Raw genomic sequence first — 21,591 nt, 5'->3', positions numbered from 1 at the left:
CGTGCGCATGCTCCTTGGGACGAAGGGTGCGATTTCGGGGTAGGGAGGAAGGGCAAGGAGGCGGTCCTAGGCCTACGTCTCACCACGACTGCGCAGGCTGGATCCCGAGTGAACATGGCGACTTGCGCCGATATCCTGCGGAGCGAGTTCCCAGAAATTGACGGGCAGGTCTTCGACTACGTGACTGGTGAGCGAAACTGAATTAACTGCCTGGGGAGGTCAAAGTGGAGGTCATGGGGGAAGACTGAGGGCAGACAGTACAGCAGACCGCTATCTGGGCTCTCCTCTGCGTGACCTCTTATCTTGAGGGCCAGTGGGGTTTGGAGCCCCGAGTGAGCTGTACAGACACTGAAATTGCTCCTATATCCGTCCTACCCGGTGTCTGTCTTACTCTGCGGTACCCGGCCCAGGTGTTTTGCACAGTGGCAGCGCGGATTTCGAGTCTGTGGATGACCTGGTGGAAGCTGTCGGAGAACTCTTGCAAGAAGTGTCGGGGGACAGCAAGGATGACGCGGGCATTAGGGCAGTCTGTCAGCGCATGTACAACACTCTACGCCTGTAGGTGCCAAGGGAATGGAGTTGATGGGCAAAGGGAGGAGAATGGAGTACAAACAAGGGGGAAGGTCTGAAGGTTGTAAATCTTTTCTCCCAACTGACTCCGTTTTCTCCACCCCCGTAGGGCTGAACCGCAGAACCAGGGAAACAACCAGGTGCTACTGGACGCCCCCATCCAGTTGTCGAAGATAATGGAAAACTATGGTGAGAGTGAGGGGAGATTGAACTAGCTGCTTTCTGCCTTCCAACCCCAGCCACCTCGTCGCAGCGCAGGTCCCTCCATCTCTTCAAGGCTTGTAGGAGCTAGTGGTATTCTTGTGAACATAAAAGCTTGTAGAGAATAGGGGTTGGAGGGCTCTCCAAGCTGTTGTTGGTAATAGGAGGCATAGAGGCCTTGAAGCTAACAGACTTGGTTTTGCCAGTGTTGTGCCTTAACCAACAGCATGGTCTTAAAGGTATATCAGCCTCTGCTTAAATGTGAGGTCCTCTTGTCCTTTATTTACTTCAAGGCAGATAACCGTCTAGTCCAGTGTTATAATATTATCTTTAACACTGTTCCTGGTTCTTGTTAGTCTCTCAAAGTCTTCATCCCCTTCTCTCACGGAGAAGGTGACTGCTTTTCTTATCACTTACAGACTGTGACACCAAGCTTCCAGGACTGCTAAAGAGGGAACAGTCCTCGGTGAGGAGGAGAAGTGGGAAGGGGCTGTGCTGGGTGTGAGAGTTCACCATCTACTGAATAGTGGGTTTATTGAGATTTCTGGTGTGTCTTTGCCTGCATGTTTTCTTGTGTATCATCATGGGTAAGTTTTAGTGTTCGTTTGATGTGATTTCGGGAGTTCCTTTCTGAACCCGTACCCTAGTATAAACTGGCTGTGTTTGGAACTCACTCAGACAGTAAATGCAAAGAAACTAGAGAAGGCCGAAGCTCGACTGAAGGCAAAGCAGGAGAAGCGTTCAGAGAAGGAAACGCTGAAGACCAGCAGCCCCCTGTGAGTTTGGAAGAAGGGGTCTAAGCAGGAAGGAAGCAGGACAGGTTCTGGTATTGAAGGACTTCCAGAAGCCCTTCAAACCGTCCATTTCTCTTTTTAAAGAGTCTTGGAGGAGGCATCAGCTAGCCAGGCAGGCAGCCGAAAAGAGAGTCGGTTGGAATCATCTGGCAAGAACAAGTCCTATGATGTGCGAATTGAGAACTTCGATGTCTCTTTTGGTGACAGGTGAGGGAATGGCTGGTGACAGGATCTTTCTAACTAAAGTAGAACCTGGGAGCAGTGAGACTAAAACAGTGTTAAAGTTCCTTTGCTTCTGTTCCTGGACTATCGTTCATCTCTTCTCAACCACCCCTCAGGGTCCTGCTGGCCGGAGCAGACGTGAACTTGGCATGGGGCCGACGCTACGGGCTAGTGGGACGCAATGGTCTGGGGAAGACGACATTGCTAAAGATGCTGGCCACCCGGAGCTTGCGTGTGCCAGCCCATATTTCCCTACTGCATGTAGAGCAGGAAGTTGCTGGAGATGACACCCCTGCCCTGCAGAGTGTGCTGGAAAGTGACACCATACGAGAGGACCTGCTACGGCAGGAACGGGGACTCAGCCTCAAGATTGCTGCTGGCAGGTGAAGGCTTAAGCCTAGAGGGTACAAGTAGTAACTCCTGTCCTGCTTGGTTTGTGTTAACTCGACACAAGTGAGAGTTATTTGGGAAGAGGCACTTTAATTGAGACGATGCCTTCATAGACCGGCCCAGGGGCAGGCCTGTGTTGCATTTTCTTAATTGGTGATTGATGTGGGAGGACCCAGCTCACTGTAGACACAGTGACATCAGGCTCCTGGTCCCGGGTTCAATAAGAAAGCAGGCTGAGCAAGCAGTAAGCGGCGTTCCTCTGTGGCTCCGTTTCAACTCCTGCCCTGACTTTCCTCAGTGATGGAGTGTGGCCTGAAGTTACAAGCTGGGATGAACCCTTTCCTCCCGACATTGCTTTTTGTCATGTGTCTCTCATCACAACGATAGAAACCCTGACTAAGACTCTGTCCCTTAGATAGTGTCTCCATAATTCACATGACCTCCCTAGTGAGCAGCAGAACTTGGAATTTGACCTACAGAACTATAAAACCCTAACTGTCCCTGATCTCCAACCTAGGGAATGCAGGACACCTGCTTACACTACGTTCACGAGCTGGTTGGGTCTTTTTCCTTCCCAGGGCAGAGGGTTCAGAGGCCGCACTGCTGGCAGAAGTCTACACGAAGCTGGAGGAGATTGAGGCAGACAAGGCTCCTGCCAGGTAGTTAAAGCCCCACTTGGTCTCCTGTAGTTAGCCGCTCCCTCGTCTGACCTGTTCCAACTGGATTCTCCAAATTCTCCTTCCCAGAGCATCAGTCATTCTCGCGGGCCTTGGCTTCACCCCTAAAATGCAGCAGCAGCCTACCAGGTGAGTGAGCTCTGCCGTCCTTGGCTTCCAGCTCTGCCCCGCCCCGGCTTGCGGTGAACACCAGGCTAATGTGGGTCTGTTGTCATCAGGGAGTTCTCTGGCGGCTGGAGGATGAGATTGGCCTTGGCCCGGGCTCTCTTTGCCAGGTGAGTCGCCAGCCTGAGAACGTGACTGGAACACGCTGGGATGCCGTAACGCATCTCCTGAAACCTCACGCCCTGTATTCTTTTCCCATAGGCCAGACCTTCTGCTGTTAGACGGTGAGTTTGAAGGAGTTACACTGACTGAGGAGCTAGACATGGGTGATAGTGTCCTTGTTCCTGCTTCTCCAGCCCTGTGTCACCAAGTATGTGTTTCCCTGCTTCCTCTCCAGAACCCACCAACATGCTGGATGTCAGGGCCATCCTGTGGCTGGAGAATTACCTGCAGGTGAGTTTAGGGACAGCTCTGCAGTGGGTCTGGAGGAAGGCTGCCTCCCAGACACTGGGGGCTAGTTACCCTTCCAAACAGCCTGCCATCCTGTTATTCCTCAGACGTGGCCCTCCACTATCCTAGTTGTCTCTCATGACCGCAACTTCCTGAATGCCATTGCCACAGACATCATCCACTTGCATAGCCAACGGCTAGATGGTTACCGAGGAGACTTTGAGACCTTCATCAAGAGCAAGCAGGAGCGGCTACTCAACCAGCAGCGCGAGTATGAGGCACAGCAGCAGTATCGACAGCACATCCAGGTGTGATGGGGAGGCGGGGCTCTGGCTCCCAGCCCTGGGTACCAGAGACGGTGGTCGTGAGGGAACTTGATCAGTGCCTACTCCTCCTGTAGGTTTTCATTGACCGCTTCCGGTACAATGCAAACAGAGCCTCTCAAGTGCAGAGTAAACTGAAGATGCTGGAGAAGCTGTGAGTACTGAGTCCTTGACCAGACCCTGACTTCTCATCATTCTTTCCGTATGTTGTAAACTGCCCTTTATCCTTCCGTCCTGTGTCTCCCGTAGCCAGCAGCCAGCTGTTACTGCAACATGGACACAGAGTATGTTACACTAATCTCATAGGCATCCACAGGGTCAAATGTATTATCTGTCTCTGTGTTTGTTAGTCTTGCCTTTTTGTCCTCCTCATACTGAGGAGTAAACTTAGGGCCCAGTGCAGACTGTCTCACGCTGGTCGAGCTCCTCTACTGTCGTGTTCTCTAGGGCCATCCATGTTGTAGTGTTGACATCATTTCCTCTTGGGATGGAATACTGCTCCATCCCATGAATCTGACACATCGTGTCTATTGAGTCGGGTGATGAACATTAGGTTATCCCAATATTTTGCTTCTTAGGAATAATGAATGATACTATGAACTCTCCAGGGGTGTTGGCATTGAGATCAGGTCTCCATCTGTAACCTCTACTCACTGTAGTTCACAACAGTCCTCCTGCCTCAGCCTCCTAAGGACTGAGCTTACAGATGTGAGTCCCCACAGCTGGCCTACTGGGACATGTGCGTACAAGGTTTTTGGATTTTGTTTTTTTTTTTAATTCTTTTTTTTTTTTTTTCTTTTTCTCGGAGCTGGGGACCGAACCCAGGGCCTTGCGCTTCCTAGGCAAGCGCTCTACCACTGAGCTAAATCCCCAACCCCGGGTTTTGTTTTTTAAAAATATTGTATGTGTATGAGTGTTTTGCCTGCATGTATGTAAAGTGTGTGTGTGTGTGTGTGTGTGTGTGTGAAGTGCCAGAAATGGGAGCTGAGTCCCCAGTAACTGGAGTTAATAGATGGCGGTAAGCAGCTATGCGGGGGTAGAAACCAAGGCTGGGCCCTCTTGGAGAGCGGTAGGTGCTCTTGAATCCCCGCTGTCTCTCCAGCCCCTGTGTACAAGTCGCTAAGCAGACACCGGGGTTAGTTTTACTTGGGTACATTTCTAGGAAGGGATTTGCCGGTTTACATAGTAATTTCACTTTTGAGGGGTTTTGGTGGTGATATTAAAACAATTTCTCTGTGTAGCCCTGGCCAGCCTAGAACCCACTTTAGGCCAGGCTGGCCCTGAGCTCACATCCTTCCTGTCTTTGCCTCCCAGGTGCTAGAATTACGGCGTGTTGACTGTAATGTTTAACTTTTTAAGGATCTGCAGGCAGGGTTTATTCGCTTGAGACAGACTTTTGGATTTTTTTTTTTTTAATGAATTTTTTTAGAGACACAGTTACATCATTTCTCCCTTTCCTCCTTTCAAATCCTTCCTCTTTTTTTTTTTTTTTTCAGTTTATAGCCTTTTTTTTTTTTTATTTTTTGCTGGGTACATATATGAATATATTTCTGAATATAACTTGTTCAGTCTGTATAATGTTTCTCATATGTGTGTTTTCAGGGCTGACTATTTGGTGTTGGGTACCAACTGCTGGTGTGCTCTGTCCTGAGAGAGACTCCCTCCTCCTGCTCTCAGTATTCCTTGGTTGTATAGGGTTGAGGCCTCGTGTCCCTCCGCACCCACCCACTTACACACACATGCTCTCTCACATACACATGCACACACATGCACGCACACGCACACACACACACACGCACATGCTCACACACACACATGCTCACATACACACATGCTCACACACACGCTCACACACATGCTCACACATACACACGCTCACACACACACATGCTCACACACATGCTCACACACACACACACGCTCACACACACACATACTCACATACACACATGCTCACACACGCTCACACACACACATACTCACATACACACATGCTCACACACGCTCACACACACATGCTCACACACACATGCTCACATACACACACATGCTCACTCACACACACATGCTCACACACACACACACACACACACACACTTTGGCATCATCTTTTTTTTTTTTTTTTTTTTTTTTTTTGGTTCTTTTTTTCGGAGCTGGGGACCGAACCCAGGGCCTTGCGCTTCCTAGGTAAGCGCTCTACCATTGAGCTAAATCCCCAGCCCCCAACTAAATCCCCAGCCCCCTTTGGCATCATCTTACTCAGCTCATGTCTGGGCAGTCACGTTGGTGAGACTCTATGGGTGTAGCTTCTGACAATGCTAGGAAACACAATCTCACAGAACTCTCCCTGATCCTCTGGCTCTGAGAATCTTTCTACCCCTTCTTCCTAAAGGTTCCCTGAGCTTTAGGTGCTGTAGTGTTTTGTGGAATATGTCCATTTTGACTGGGTTCCATGAGTCTGTGTTTTGATTGGCTGTGGTTTTCTGTAATGGTTTCTGCTGCAAAGAGACGTTTCTTTGATGAGGGTTGATGCTAGACTCTGGAAAGGACTGGGAAGTCTGGCTGGATAGAATAGTTGGGTGCAGCACAGAAAGAACCGACCTGTGTGTTTGCGAGTCCAGACCAGTCATTTTGTTTTTAGGTTGAGACAATCCCTCACTTTGTAGCCCAGGCTAGCCTTGAGTGCCAGGTGTGCCTGCTTCCCACATGCTGACATCACTACCTTTGGCTTGCCAGACTGTTTTAAACAGACACATTGTTTTATATGCCTGTGGGAACTGACATTTTCCGTGTCTGTGCCAGCACTTGTTAACTCTTGCAGTCTCTGCTGTCCTGGTGATGAAAAGCAACACCTGGTCATAGTCCTGATAAACAGTCCCGTGACTAATGAAGTGTCTCAGTGAAGGTTTACTCTCAGAGGAATCGCTCTAGAAGCCCTGGGAGAGAGATTAAATTCAAGGCTTCCTACTCTGACACGGAAGCATTGGTCACTGTATGTGAAGGGCAAAAGCTCCCCAGAAAAGACTGGCAGCTGGGGCTGGGGCCTCAGACCTGTCATCTCCACACTAGGGAAGACTAAACTCCAAGGATTTCAAGTTCAAGGCCAGCTCAGGCAATGCAGTAAGTCAGCACATGTACAACACGCAGTTAATAACACAAGCTTAACAGTTTTTAAAAATCTGTTGAAAGATGGGATTTTTTTTTTTTTAAAATTGGGAAACCATTCAGACAGGAGGCCTGCCAGCAAACCTAACGGTCCAAATTTCACCCCCAGGACTCATGGAGGAAGAGGGGAACCAGCTCCTGCATGTTGTCCTCTGACCTCCACATGTGCACACACAGGCAGACACGTAGAAAACATAAATGTAACATTTTCTGGTTTTTTGTTTTGAGGCAGTCTCACCAATAGCCCTAGCTGACCAGAATTTTCTGTGTAGATCAAACTGGTTTCAAACTCATAGAGATCCATTTGCTTTGCCTCCCAAGTGCTACGTTAAAGGTGTGTGTTACCACACTGGGCAAATAGATGCCATTACAGCTGTTGTACCATGGAAGGGCTGTCCCAGCAGTCAGAGAAAGCTGCTCTGCTGAAGAGCTGGCTCTGGTCCCCAGCACCCACAGGGCATTTCACAGCTGTCTGTAATTCCCGTGCAAAGGGACTGACACCCTGTTCTGACCTCACGCGCACTGCATACATGTGGTCACACACACACAAACATGCAGGACACCCATACACATATAAATGAAAAGAGTTTTTAAATTTACATGTATTTTTGTTTTTATTACTTACCATTTTTATAATGTTTTATTGGGAACTGCACACTCTCCATATATAGTCTTCGGTAGTCCAGCGCTTGCTGTGTAAAGCCTGTTGGACTTGAACTCTGGCGGTCTGCCTACTTCTGCCCCAGGCGTGAGCAGTGAAAGCACGCACCACCACACCCAGCTTACATTTGCATAGGAATTTATTTATTTATGGTTGGTGTTTTGCCTGCATGTCTGTCTGCGTGGGTGTCAGATCCTGGGAGCTGGAGTTACAGACAGCTGTGAGCTGTCGTGTGGGTGCTGGAAGTTGAACCTGGGTCCTTTGGAAGATTGGCCAGTGTTCTTAACCACAGAGCCATCTCTCTAGCCCAAGATTATGGTTCTTTGTTTTGTTTTGTTTAGCTGCAAAAAAGATGATTCTTTCTTAACAGATAGTGTAGCAGAAGAATATATCGAGTATCACCAGATGAGGGACACGCAAGTCTGAGTTTTCTCCGAGCATTTACTTGTGTAAGAGGAACAGATTTTTTTTAAGTCTTGTTAATTTTTGTCATTTTGTTGAGTCAGGGTCTCCCTACATAACACAAAACATTTATGTAGGCTGGCTTCAGCCTCCTAAGTGGTAGAATTGTGGATTATGTTATCACATTCAATGTAAAGTTAATTGTTTTACTGATTTTATTAGTGTGTGTGTGTGTGTGTGTGTGTGTGTGTGTGTGTGTGTGTGATGGACTTTGTCATGATGTTAACTTCATTAGGATTTCTTACAAGAGTATGGGTAAGGTGTTATTTGCAGAAGATCGCTAGTGGCTACACTACTGAGGAAAATGTCTCTCCCTCCCTAGCAACCGCTACTTGCCTATAAACTGGTAGGAGGAGCTCATGAGCTCAGCCCTTCAGGACAGGCCCCGTCCCATGCAGATCCAGTGTAATAACCCCGGCAGCTCTGAGTGAGCGCCATGGCCAGGTCATGCACAGAGGACTGTTCAGAACACTCCAGCCCACGCTCTAGCTCTAGTTCCTTCTGCCGTCTCTGCCACATTCCCTGAGCCCTTGAGGCAATGCTACATCCTGTTTGTGACTGCACTCAGTAGTCACTCGTCACCAGCACTTTGACAAGTTAGGAGTCTCTGCAGTTACTGCTCCTCAGAGTGCAGCTGACCAACCTGTGGGGATAAACGTAGTTATTTAGAAGGCAGTTGGTGGTCACGTGGTGATGACTTAACAAACAGCTCTAACCTCTGCTGGGGCCTGACTTACAGTACACATGCAAGTCCCTCCTGTGGAGCAGGCCTCAGCAGTTGATTATCCCGTAATAGACTTGCAGGTGGGCACACCCGGCCAGACTAGACAGTGCTGTAGCATACAAATCCATGGCTCAGGCAGACTGTTGGTGGCCATTCTCCCCCCAGCAGCCTGCTGAGCACCTCCCAGCACCAGGGCTGGCTAGCAGGAGCTACATCTCAGTTCTGTCTAGCTTTCTCTGTGCCATAACCTGAGTGTGTGTGTGTATGTGTGTGTGGTGTGTGTGTGTGCGCACTCACGCGCATGTAGAGACAGAGAGAAATATGGTCCTGGACACTTTGTTCTCTAAGCTAACTCTTGCCGGTATTTCCTGACCATTACCTTGTAGGGAGGTAGCCCAGCCCTGGCACTGGGACTTTCCCTTATAACCCGTAGGTTCTTGGAGCAGTTGTAGCCACCACACGCACAGGGTGCTTCTGCTGATGCTTTTTTCTTTTTCTTTTTCTTTTTCTTTTTCTTTTTCTTTTTCTGATAGCCCTGGATTCAGTCTTTAGTCCAGGATGACCTTGAACCCAGAGATCCCTCTGCTTCCTGAGTACTGGGTTAAAGGTGTGAACTGCCACTGCCCAGCTCAAACTTTATTTTTTAAATTAGCTTACTAAGTATCAGGCTTCCTTGTGTCTTTTCTATACATCTTTTAGTTTTCTCCATACATTTTAGTTCCATACATCTTGACCCTTCCCCCTCATCTTCCTGTCTCCCTTCTTCTCTACCCAAGTATTCTCCTTTCTGCTTTGATGTCTTGTTAAAATAATCCTTTCTCCGTCTCTCCTCTCAGACCTGAACTAAAGCCGGTGGACAAGGAGTCGGAGGTGGTGTTGAAGTGAGTGCTAAGCCGGGGAGCTGAGGGGAGCTGGCATTTCTGGCTGCCTGCACACTCCACCCTTGCACCTCCTATAGGTTCCCTGATGGCTTTGAGAAGTTCTCACCGCCAATCCTGCAGCTGGATGAGGTGGATTTCTACTACGACCCTAAGCACATCATCTTCAGCCGCCTGTCTGTCTCTGCCGATCTCGAGTCCCGCATCTGCGTGGTATGGTCGCTCTTCTCCTCTTCTGTTGAGTGTCCTGGGAGTTGTCTTCCCGAACAGGCGTGCATTGGGCCAATCCTGACACAGTAGAAGCAAGAGTACAAAGAGAAATGGGCGGGGCCTAGACACAGGCACTCACACTCCCATCGCTGCGTTCTCTGTGGTCTCATACCTGGCATGTGGCACTTCGTAAATATATAGAGCAAGCAGTGATTTACTCTATATGTTCAAACTCTTAACTGTTTCTGGTTCTGAATTGTGACAGTCATGAGAGATTAAAGCAAAAACATAGGCTATAAAGCTCACGGGGTTTTTAAGCTTGGTTTTAGGGAGATTTCCTTTTCCTCAGAAAGGAGGTAAAGGCTGGGGAGATAGCAAGTAAAAAGTACCTTCTGCCAAATTAGAGGGACAGATTCTGTCCCCAGTTCCTCTGGTTCCTTAGAGTTTTCTGTTTATAAGCCTGGGATTGCCCAGGGCTCCTCTTACTCCCTCCCTTCTGTGCCCCTGCATCTGCATGCACACTCACTAAACACGCTCACGCCTCCTACAGGTCGGGGAGAATGGGGCTGGGAAATCCACTATGCTGAAGCTGCTCATGGGGGACCTGGCTCCTGTTCGGGGTATCAGGCATGCCCACAGGTAATGGATCCCCCTGACCCAATCAATGAACACACGCACACACACACACACACACACACACACACTCAGCTGCCTGTACTGCTTCACAGTTGTGCTTCCTGCTTTGTTTTTGTCTGCAGGAATCTGAAGATAGGCTATTTCAGCCAGCACCATGTGGAGCAGCTAGACTTGAATGTCAGTGCTGTGGAACTCCTGGCTCGAAAATTTCCTGGTATGTTCGTACAGTTTGCAGCAAGTGTACAAGCTTGCTGATCCTTGCAGCTAGGCCTGTCTGGGTCAGTCTCCCTAAGGCTAGGTATAAGAACGTGGGCATTGAGAAGGAGAACCAGGAAGGAGCAAACCAGTTGGGTCGAGAGCTCATCGGATGTCGGGGCCTTTTCCAGGGCGACCTGAAGAGGAATATCGTCACCAGTTGGGCCGCTATGGTATCTCCGGGGAGCTGGCCATGCGCCCTGTTGCGAGCCTGTCTGGGGGCCAGAAGAGCCGGGTGGCCTTTGCTCAGATGACCATGCCTTGGTGAGTCTATCTGGGGTGCAGGGTGGGGGTCTCTCACGCCTTCTCATTTCCCCTTCTTGCCCAGTACAAAATGATTCTTCTTTGTGCCATAAGAATCATTTTCTACCGTCTTATAACGTGTTCTCCCTTCCAGCCCCAACTTCTATATTCTGGATGAACCCACAAACCACCTGGACATGGAGACAATTGAAGCTCTGGGCCATGCTCTCAACAACTTCAGGGTGAGCATGTTTCTGCCTGACTCTTCCTCCCTAGGCTTCTGCGCCCCTTGATGTCTTATCCCTTGAGCACTTCTGTTCTGCCTTGCAGGGTGGTGTGGTTCTGGTATCTCATGACGAGCGCTTCATCCGACTGGTGTGCAAGGAGCTGTGGGTGTGCGAGAAAGGCAGTGTCACTCGGGTCGAGGGAGGATTTGACCAGTACCGAGCCCTCCTCCAAGAACAGTTCCGCCGGGAGGGCTTCCTCTGAAGGCCCAGCTGAGTAAGAACTGTGCCTAGGACGTGGACTGGTTTTTGCAAGACCCCTGAGCTACCATGTAGGCAACCAACTCCAGGTTTAGGACTTTCCCCGCTTGGGGACAGCCTTATTTCCCAGATTTCTCTCTTCCTTTCAACTGGAGCATCCTCTGCACAATGTGGGGCGACCTATCCAAGGGCCTGTGAAGACAGTCCTGAAGGAAAAGGATAGGGGATGCCATCTGGGGTTAGAAGTACCCCACTGCCCAGCTTGACAGGCCCCACGTGGCTGCTATGTAAATTAAATACCCTCCTGGATCTCTTTTGCCTCTGCTCATTCACCGGCAGGGCTTGCCGTGGTTTTCTGCTCTAGGTTCTGGGCTCTCTGTATGTTCCTGTGATGTGACTGTCAGTCATCCAGACAAAGCAAGAGCAGTCCAGGCTCCTCTTGTTGGGAGATGTCCTCTCCTGTCCCTTAGGTGGGCTTGAGCTGGAGGAATTGGGAAGGTGTCTGTCAGGTTGGGATGGCTCTGGTGCTCCTTCCCTAGCCTGGATCTGGCCTCAGCTGAAGGGTGGTGGGCTCTGCTGCCTCAGCCCCTGCTGCATGGGGGTTTGAACTGCTGTGGACTCTGGCCTGTGTGGTTCACCCAGCTGCTTCCCAGGGGCTCTGACCCTGCCTCGCATTTCTGTAATCTGGACTGTAGGGCTCAAGAGAAACTATTGTTGTTCCCAGTTTGCATTAGTGGTTTAATGTTCTGGGTTTTTTGTTTTGGTTTGGTTTGGTTTTTTTAACCTCTAACCATGAGAAGCAGCCTGGGAAGTAGAAGATTGTCTAACTGGAAAAAAAAAAAAATAGGGCACTTCATTCTTTTCAAATTGAGCAGACTTGTGAGAGAGGGAGACTCGTGCAGTGGCATGTGCCTGTGCTCCCAGGCACTGGAGGTTGAAGCCGGAGCCTCATTTGGATCCGTTTAAGAGAGCAGCCTGACCTGTGTGAGGCCTGTCTCTCTTATAAAAGAGGGAAGAGAGAGGTCTAACAGGAGTCTGGCTTGTAGGTTAGTTCTCAAGGACTTAGCTGCTATAATTTATCAGTATGTAGAAGACATTAGAATGGAGTCAACACAGGGATTATGTCATCCAACTGGAGACTGTAGTTATGAGTCTCAACCCCAGATCTTCTCTGAGCTATGCTGAGTGTTGAGAAGAGAGGACTATGAGGTAAGGGAGGATGTGTGAGCCTGAATGTAACAGTTCCTAAAAAAAAACAAAACAAAACAAGGAAAGGGTTATGTTGTCTCATGGTTTTAGAGGCTTGACTGTGACTCATGTGCTTACAGTGGGACGAAACGTGATGGGGGATGGGGAATGTGCCAATACAGCAGTTTAGGAGAGAGATCTCATACTTCCTACAGTGTGCACCTAGGACCTATTCCCTTCAACTAGATCGCCCTAAGAATGCCGTGATCCCTGTGCATGGCTCTGTGCCTCAGCCGTGATCCCTGTGCATGGCTCTGTGCCTCAGCCGTGATTTGAGGTTTTTCAGACAGGTAATTCTCCAACTTGGGGAACAAGTGGCCCAATGCCGCCTGCCAGTCTTGTGAGCTCAGCCCCTGAATCCCTCCTAGCCAGCAAGCCCACTAGGAGTCTTGCTAATGCTTAAGGTCCCTGGAAAAGCTTTGAGCACTAAGAGCATTGGAAGTCGAGGTGGTATGAGGAAAGGCTCAGCACATACTAGTATCAGTAGAAGGGACCATGTTAGTCTTTGATTTTTTTTTTCAAAGCCTTTAATAAGAGTTCTTAATCGCCTTAATCTTCTAGCCCACCACCCACCAGAGGTAGTAAAAAAAAGGTTATTAGGACACAGGGGGAGTGGGCCTGTTTAGGGGTGAAGTCAGGATATCAGCAGTTCAGTCTACTAGCAAACCACCAAACACAAATTAGCAGCTTCATTCCAGGCTACTCAGCAGACACCACACACAGACCAACAATGGCAGCTTGATTAGAATAAACTTCCAGACTCCACTGATCAGCCTGAGTCTGAGGAAGCAGCAAGATGCCACTGCATACTATGAGAAGTTCTCTGGCAAGAACTCTACAAAGTCACGACAAGGCGAACCAAAGCATGACCCTCGTCCCACTGTCTGGGTCATATTTACATCCTTTCTAAATATCACGTCTTCCCATGAGTCTACTTCAACAAAACTACCCCTCACCTGTGTCTGCTTCATCCTTTCACGTGTCTGCTTTAGCAAAACATCATCATGACCCAAGTCTCCAAATTCCCACTTCAGCCACAGCAGAACTGAGTAAGGCAAACCACCCACCCCACCCCACCCCTGGTTCTGCGTGGCACTGCGAAGGCCTGACCACCACACAGCATAGAAAATACTCAGCATGGGCTTACTATGTGCCCAAGCTGTGTAAGGACTGGGGAAAGAAGACATTTCTAACTAGTCATGGGCCAGTCTGGGCTTAAAGGAAAGCTGCAGGTACACATGTTCCCTTCTGTGCTAGAGCCTCCCAGAAAGGAGATGGCACTCGGTGACTGCAGACCTGTGACCCGTGACATGGTCAGGTGTACAGTGAGGTAAACCTCACTGTGCTGCACGAGCGCTGGAGGTGAGATGACAGCGACTCTGGTGGTCCAGAGGTGAGGAAAGATGGCGATGCCAGCCAGCCCTAGTCTGAAAACACAAAACAGAAGCACCGCTGCACTGGCGGGAGTCTCGCAACAACTACTGCTAACTGGCTGACTGGGCTGGAAAGCAGACTATCGGCTTATCCTGGAGCTGTTGTGCCTGCGTCAGGTCTTGAGTGGGTCAGTGGCCGGTCGGCGAGTGGCCTTAGGCTGCAGTCTTCACTAACATTCTGGACACTGCCTCTCTCGGCCTGACTATACTCACCAGCAGCACATGGGTGACTTGACTGTCCTCAGAAGTCATGAGTTCCTCAGCACAGTTCTTGCAAGGCCAGTTGACAAGTTGTTCACTTCCATGTGCTATTCCTGTCTTGAGATCTAGCGGACATTTTGCTAGGTTTTCTCTGGCTTCCAGGCCAAGTATAGCTTAGAGCCTAGCTCTCCACTAGGCTTGAGCATCCACAGGCTTTTGAAATGCTGGCAGAGTGGACCCAGACTGAAAGAAGCACTTCTCTCATTGGAGGCCTTGAACCTGGAGTGATGGGTAGCTCTCAAGTGTGCCCCCCCAATTCAGCTTGTCGGCTTTTCTCCCCATTTCTTATGCTTTCCATAAGACTGTAGTTCTTGGGTGGTGACAGCACACACCTTTAACCCTAGCACCCAAGGAGCAGAGGAAGGTGGGTGTCTGAGTTTGAGACCAGGTTAATCTACAGAGTTGAGTTTTAGGACAGCCAGGGATACATAGACCCTGTCTTGAAAGAGAGATCATAGTTCTGGAGCTGGGGAGATGGTTCTGTTCAGGCAAGGTACTAGCCATGAAGCTTAAAGACCTGAGTTTAATCCCCAGATTCAAGTAAGATGTGGAAAGTTTCCCTTATCTTGTCCTCTGACCTGCGTGTGTATGTCATGACATGCACAGGCACACAGGTGGTAAGTTGAGCATTGGAAGGTAGGAGCAGGCAGAGCTTAGTGACTTTAAGGCCAACCTGGCTACAGACCCTGTCCCCTCCCCCAAAAAACCTGAAATTCTTGCTCTGCCTGGACTTTTTTTTTTTTTTTTTTTTTTTTTTGGTTCTTTTTTTCGGAGCTGGGGACCGAACCCAGGGCCTTGCGCTTCCTAGGCAAGCGCTCTACCACTGAGCTAAATCCCCAGCCCCCGGAGCTCACTTTTATTTGCTTCTTCCTTTATGTGTGTCTGGTTTTCAGAGCCAGGTTCTCTGGGCCCAGATACCCTGGAAGCCAAATGTAGCTGAGGATAACCCAGGATAGGAGTCCACGCCCTCAGCCCGTCCGTGCCAGCGCTAGGGATTGGTCATCGGCACCGGAGATGCTGCACAACCACTGCACTCAACGAGCTTCATCTCATGCTCAGCTCTTGGCTTTTAGCTCTTCATATGTAGGTGTACATTTGCATGCATGCTGCTAGACACGTGGGTATGTGTGAGTGCATGCCCGTGGAGATCATTCATCGTGCCCTTTGACCTTTTGTTTGTTTGTTTGTTTGTTTGTTTGTTTTCTCGGAGCTGGGGACCGAACCCAGGGCCTTGCGCTTCCTAGGTAAGCGCTCTACCACTGAGCTAAATCCCCAGCCCGACCTTTTGTTTGAGACAGGGTCTATCACTCTCCTGGAACTTTACCAAATAAACTAGACTGGCTGGCCAGCAGGGTTCCAGGAACCAACGTCACTCAGATCATAGGCTCCTGCGACTGACTGTTCAGGGCCTCTTCTGTGGTTTTGGGGATCACACGCCAGGTCCTCTTGCTTGTAAGACGAGCACTTTAAGAACTGAGCTACCGGGGCTGGGGATTTAGCTCAGTGGTAGAGCGCTTACCTAGGAAGCGCAAGGCCCTGGGTTCGGTCCCCAGCTCCGGAAAAAAAAGAACCAAAAAAAAAAAAAAAAAAAAAAAAAAAGAACTGAGCTACCTCCCTACCCCTCCCATTTGTTTTAAGGAGCCCAGGATGGCGTAAGAAGATAATATATTGTTTCTCGACTCCTTGTTTCCTCCAATTGGTAGAACAGGAGTAACAGCATTGGAGAGTTGTACGTTGGCTGTGCACGTGGTTAAAGTCAAATGCATCATGGGAAGGGGCGTGGACAGTGAGCCTAGGCTCATGCAATCCAAGTTTATCAGTCAGAATATAACCGCGCACCCCTACTAACTGCTAAACAGGTAATACAAGCAAAACTCCCACTGTGGCTTTGTCCCTTATGGCCTGGGAGGGATGGTTCCAGGTTCTTGGATCTTTATTCAAGAATGAAATAAGAGCCCAAAAAGGAGTAAGGACATTTTATTTAAAGCAAAGCAACAGGAAAAGACAGAAGAGAGCAGTGGACCACACGAGTGAAGAAGGAAAGGCCCTGACGGCCTCTTATGGAGTCAGAGGATTTTGGTTGCCAGGGTATATGGTTCTATTTTGTCTGACAAGCTTGGACTGCATGAGCCTGTGCCCACTGCGTGTGTCCCTTCCCGTAGTGCGTTTGACTAATCATGTGCACACCCAGTAATACACAGGCATAAGATGGTAGGCAGAGGATTGTCCCTGTAGACAGTTTCGTCTTTCTGCTCACGCACCCCAAGGCAGTCCAGGCTGGATCGCCTCTCCTTCCCTGGACCTAGATCTATTGGAAATGCATTTGGATGGAAACTGAGCTAGGCATGTCCAGAGCGGATGTATGCACAGCTTAGTGCTGGTGCGAGGCCTAGGTTGCTAGGTGCACTGTTCAGAGAGGGGTGTGGTTGCTAAGATACACCTCATGCTTGCCTTCCTGTTTCTAGTATCTCAAGGCCTAGCCATTATAATAATCATTACTATTTGTTGTGAGCCTCATGCTTTATTGATTCTTGTCCTTGTTAGGCTTTGGTTTTGTTTGGCTTAAAGTGTGTTTGGGTGTGTGTCTGGTTTTGGCTTGACCTTGTGCAGGTATATGTTCAGGGACACACACACCCCCAACACACACACACACACACACACACACACACACACACACAGGCACAGAGACCAAGCAGACAGACAGAATGGATGTCAAAGATATCAGCCTCCCACTGGATCAGATAGGTTATCTGCTGAGGCCTTTACATCGGTGCCCTTGGTCAGGTGTCAAGTGTGCTCTTGAATGGCCATAGGCTAGACTGTCACCAAGAGCACATGGCTTCATACCGTGGTCTACCACAGAGGACCTCTGCTGGTGGGAAGCGCATCCCCTGCTGAAGGGCACTCTACAGTTCAGTGTCGGATGGTGTCACCGGGTGTCTTTAAACTATAAGTGGGCAATAATGGCCACAGGCTCTCACTCAGTCCTACAGTGTCCATGGAGTCATTCCCTGAATCCTGCTGGCAGTCACAGCTCAGGGCCGAAGGAGCTCCTCCATTAGGAAAGGCAGCACCGGTGGCAGACATAGGTGCCAGCTTGGACAGGTGGAGCCACAGCCACAGCTCCTATGTAGCCTTCTAGGACTCCGTATAGTGGGCTGGATTTACACTGCACCAGAAGGTCTGATTCTCCCGCTGCCAGACTTCACAAACTGTTAGGCTCTGCAGGCAACAGGATGCGTCTTGCCAGCACCGTCTCAACTGAGTGTTTTCAGACAAGGTCTCAGTGTAGCCCACTAAACCCAAACCTCACTATTTAGCTTCGACTGGCCTTACAATTAATAGCCCATCTTCTGCCTCCCAAATGCTACGATTACAGATATGTGGACCACATCCTGTTCACTTTACTGATTTTAAGTTTTTAATTACATTTACTTGTGTTTATGTGTGTATATGTCCACACATGCCACCCTGTACATGTGTTTATCCACACATGCCACCCTGTACATGTGTTTATGTGTGTATGTGTCCACACATGCCACCCTGTACATGTGTTTATGTGTGTATGTGTCCACACATGCCACACTATACCTACTACATACAGTCAGAGCACAGCTTTCAGGAGCTGGGTCTCCTCACTGTGTGGTCCCAGGTGACCTCAGGTCATTAGACTTGGTAGGAAACACCCTATGCGCTGGACCTTTGCACCAGCTTTGCCTTAGTGATTTTTAGTGAGCTGTGGCCTGTAATACTGTGTGACTGGAAACCACTACGTTTAGTCAGATTCCTCAGTCAAAATAAACACCCCTCGCTTTGTGTTGTCGGGCCCAGAAGAACCTCCTCTTGGATTCTCCCACTGTAAAGATGTTTTCTTCTGATTCTTCTGCTTGCACGCGTGCACGCACACACACACACACACACACACACACACACATCTAGTTTTCCCCAGATGCTTTATACTAGACCTACTCCATTCACTACTTCATAGTAGTCCCAGTTTTCTCTCCACTTCCCATGTGTCCCTCCTGCCCACCTAGGTCTGTGACACAATCGCTGTAGGATCTGGGTTCTACCCCTCTCCGGGGAAGCAATTGTGTTGGTTTATGAAGACAGGATCTCAAGTAACTGAGGTTGGCCTTGATCTTGATGACAGTCCTGCTTTACCTCTCCGGTACTGGGTTTCTAAGCACTAAGCCTGGTCCCCATTGGCCAAATTATTTACTTACTTAACTTAATTTTATTGTTTATTTGCTTGTTTTGAGACAGGGTCTTACTCTGTAACGTAGCCCTGGCTGTCCTGGAACTCTGTAGCCCAGGATGACCTCAAACTCATAAAAGATTTCCCTGCCTCTGCCTCCCAAGTACTGGGATGATATGAATGCCCAACTGTGCCTAGTATCAGCTGAATTTGTTTCTTTGAGACAGGATCTTGCTATGTAGCTCTGGCTGTCCTGGAACTCACTCTGTAGATCAAGCTGACCTTGAACTCAGAGGATCTGCCTACCTCTACCTTCCAAGTGCTGGGATTAAAGGTGTGGGCCACTATACCCAGCTATGAGCTGAATTTCTACTGATAAACTTTCACTGGTCCAGGTCTAACCCAGTAACAGTAACTGAGGAAAACGTGTGCCTACCACTGCTCAGTCTCTTCTGTCCTGGGCTTAGTCCAGAACCCAGCACTGGACTGGCACTGCCCACACTAGGTTGTGTCCTCCCACCTCAGATAGCCCAGTAAGAAATTGCCTACAGGGCTGGAGAGATGGCTTAGAGGATAAGAACTTCACTGGTCCAGGTCTAACCCAGTAACAGTAACTGAGGAAAACGTGTGCCTACCACTGCTCAGTCTCTTCTGTCCTGGGCTTAGTCCAGAACCCAGCACTGGACTGGCACTGCCCACACTAGGTTGTGTCCTCCCACCTCAGATAGCCCAGTAAGAAATTGCCTACAGGGCTGGAGAGATGGCTTAGAGGATAAGAACACCGACTGCTCTTCCAGAGGTCCTGAGTTCAATTCCCAGCAACTGCATGGTGGCTCATAATCATCTGTAATGGGATCCCATGCCCTCTTCTGGTGTGTCTGAAGATGACAGTGTCATATACATAAATATACTTAAATAAATCTTTAAAAATTGCCTACAGAGGCTTCAGAAATGTGTTAGGAGTGAAGAACTCTTTCAGGGGCAGCTTAAGACTGCCTCTGAGAGGGGTTGGGGATTTAGCTCAGTGGTAGAGCGCAAGGCCCTGGGTTCGGTCCTCAGCTCTGGGGGAAAAAAAAAAGAAAGACTGCCTCTGAGTCCAGACCCAAGGGATCCTCTTTGGTCTCCATTGGCTCCTGCACATATGTCACACACACACACACACACACACACACACACACTTTTTTAAATTCTCATAGAAATGCCAGAGGTTTGTCTCCTAATTAACTCTCGATTCTCTCAAGTTCAAAATATTAACATGAATGTGTAAATCGGCTTCTGATGGGCCTTAAGTAATCACAGTGGCCAACCTAATTTATTGGGCATGAGCCCCAAGAAAAGAAATGGGATTTTGTTTTGTTTTGTGAATATTTGAGACAGGGTTTCTCTGTAGACCTGGCTGTCCTGGAACTCACTGTAGACCAGGCTGGTTGAACTCCCAGAGATCCAACTGTCTCTCTGCCTGTGCCTCTCAAGTGCTGGGATTAAAGGTGTGTACTACCACTGCCCAGCAAAGAAACGCTGGTTGACTTAGCATGCATGATTTCAGTGACTCAAAAGTTCGGCCTCCCTGCTTAGTCAGGCCTGGGTTGATGTGTCCGAGGAGGAGTTTGAGGTGACTTCTCCTTTACCTGGGCTGCCTCTCAAAATAGGCCACTTAATCATCGCTACTGAGTACAGGCCTTAGGAGCCCCCCCCCCCCACCTCACAGTATGGCTGTGACTGGGACAGTCACAAGCAAGCCTTGTTCTCAGGATGAGTGGCTGCTGAGAAAAGAACCTTGCATCCGATTGGACATGTCCTGTGTGTTCTTCCTAGAGGCTTACTCTTCTCCCTGTAAACTGACATGCCAAAAGCTGGAGATAGTTCAACAGCTAAGTACTTGCTTAGCAAACTCAACCGGAGAGGGTGGATCCTTGTCTTTTCTGTCTGACTTACTTTTGTTACGATAGAAAGCTGTCAGAAGTAAAGATCAAGGAGGTGCTCTCATGACAACTCCCACAGTCACTCCTATTGCTGGTTCTTTGGGACGTCCATCATTGTACCTCAACGGTTCATTGGGCCTGGATCTAAAGGGCAGAGCTGACTTACATGCTGTTCCTACAAGGAGAAGTCGAGAGCACAGTGCAGTCCGGAGTGTGCCCCATCACCACCCGTACCCCAACCCTGCCCCTCCCAGCTTTACTGATGGGCTCCTGAGCTGGCAGCACTTTCATGCCTCTCTGCCCTGAGATCTCATGCATCCCAGCGAGACTGAAGCCGGTGTTGAGGATGACATAGTAAAGTCACATCATCATTAGTGTCTAGGTGGGTGGGGGTACAGGATTATGGCATTGTAGATAATGTGTTAGTGTCTTATAAGTGTTAACAGTTTTTCTCTTAGCCTCACTAGCTAGCAAATTATTAAGACTATTATTTAACAACATTTAAGGGCACAGCAACTGAGCTTTATTAATCTATTGTTATCCTCCGAGCTAATCTGGCCACCTCCCATCTGAAATCACCAAGGTATTTGCACTGTATGGCTTTCTCTCCTGGAGCTGTTTTCTCATGGCATCTCCTGGACACACTCCCCATGGCTAATCCCAACTTTCATCACTCTCCTCCCCTGGCTAGGAGAAAGTCCATCCCTATTCTCTTCTCTGCTTAGTCATTGGTCGATCAGCTAGCTTTATTAACCAATCAGGGAATAATTGAGCAATGTTATACAACATTGGGACAGGAGATTCTTAGAATAAGGATTGCAAAAGGATATGGGGACACAAGACTAATATAAGTATAACCTTTGGGCTGGAGAGATGGCTCCGCAGTTAAGAGCACTGACTGCTCTCCCAGAGGTCCTGAGTTCGAGTCCCAGCAACCACATGGTGGCTCACAACCATCTGTAATGGGATCTGATGCCCTCTTCTGTTGTGTCTGAAAACAACTACAGTGTACTCATATAAATAAAATAAATATTTTTTTAAAATGTATAATCTTTACACAGTGCACAAAGACATTATG

General features: G+C 48.9%; 1 protein-coding gene and 1 long non-coding RNA gene across 3 annotated transcripts in view; one reads left to right on the top strand and one right to left on the bottom strand.

Annotated features, from left to right (window-relative positions):
- The first annotated feature begins 27 nt into the window (after window positions 1–27).
- Window positions 28–11,760, top strand: Abcf3 (ATP binding cassette subfamily F member 3). 2 transcript variants are annotated; one of them, NM_001011896.1, is given in 21 exon segments: window positions 28–187; window positions 411–558; window positions 680–759; window positions 1,191–1,237; window positions 1,450–1,547; window positions 1,650–1,772; window positions 1,904–2,170; window positions 2,756–2,836; window positions 2,924–2,983; window positions 3,073–3,129; window positions 3,221–3,243; window positions 3,357–3,412; window positions 3,517–3,717; window positions 3,810–3,886; window positions 9,581–9,625; window positions 9,703–9,835; window positions 10,383–10,471; window positions 10,591–10,682; window positions 10,855–10,987; window positions 11,121–11,208; window positions 11,297–11,760. In NM_001011896.1, coding segments are annotated over 21 exon segments (2,130 nt in total). In that variant the 5' UTR covers window positions 28–114; the 3' UTR covers window positions 11,456–11,760.
- LOC102551647 (uncharacterized) overlaps window positions 8,183–21,591 on the bottom strand; it is a 21,571-nt gene continuing 8,162 nt past the window's right edge. The window contains exon 3 of the long non-coding RNA XR_005491486.2: window positions 8,183–9,910. This is a non-coding gene — a long non-coding RNA (uncharacterized LOC102551647). The remainder of the gene's footprint in view (window positions 9,911–21,591) is intronic.

The sequence above is a fragment of the Rattus norvegicus genome, chromosome 11 (assembly GCF_036323735.1).
Source record: "Rattus norvegicus strain BN/NHsdMcwi chromosome 11, GRCr8, whole genome shotgun sequence".
Taxonomy (NCBI): domain Eukaryota; kingdom Metazoa; phylum Chordata; class Mammalia; order Rodentia; family Muridae; genus Rattus; species Rattus norvegicus.
This window is presented reverse-complemented; position numbering and strand designations above follow the sequence as displayed.

What these genes read in the sequence shown, in the direction of transcription:
- Abcf3 (XM_063270329.1), top strand. Translation starts at nt 2,071, where the DNA reads ATGACACCCCTGCCCTGCAGAGTGTGCTGGAAAGTGACACCATACGAG. An exon ending in ATGCAGCAGCAGCCTACCAG is followed by an intron (nt 2,984 to 3,072) that starts GTGAGTGAGCTC and finishes TGTTGTCATCAG; the next exon opens with GGAGTTCTCTGGCGGCTGGA. An exon ending in GCCCGGGCTCTCTTTGCCAG is followed by an intron (nt 3,130 to 3,220) that starts GTGAGTCGCCAG and finishes CTTTTCCCATAG; the next exon opens with GCCAGACCTTCTGCTGTTAG.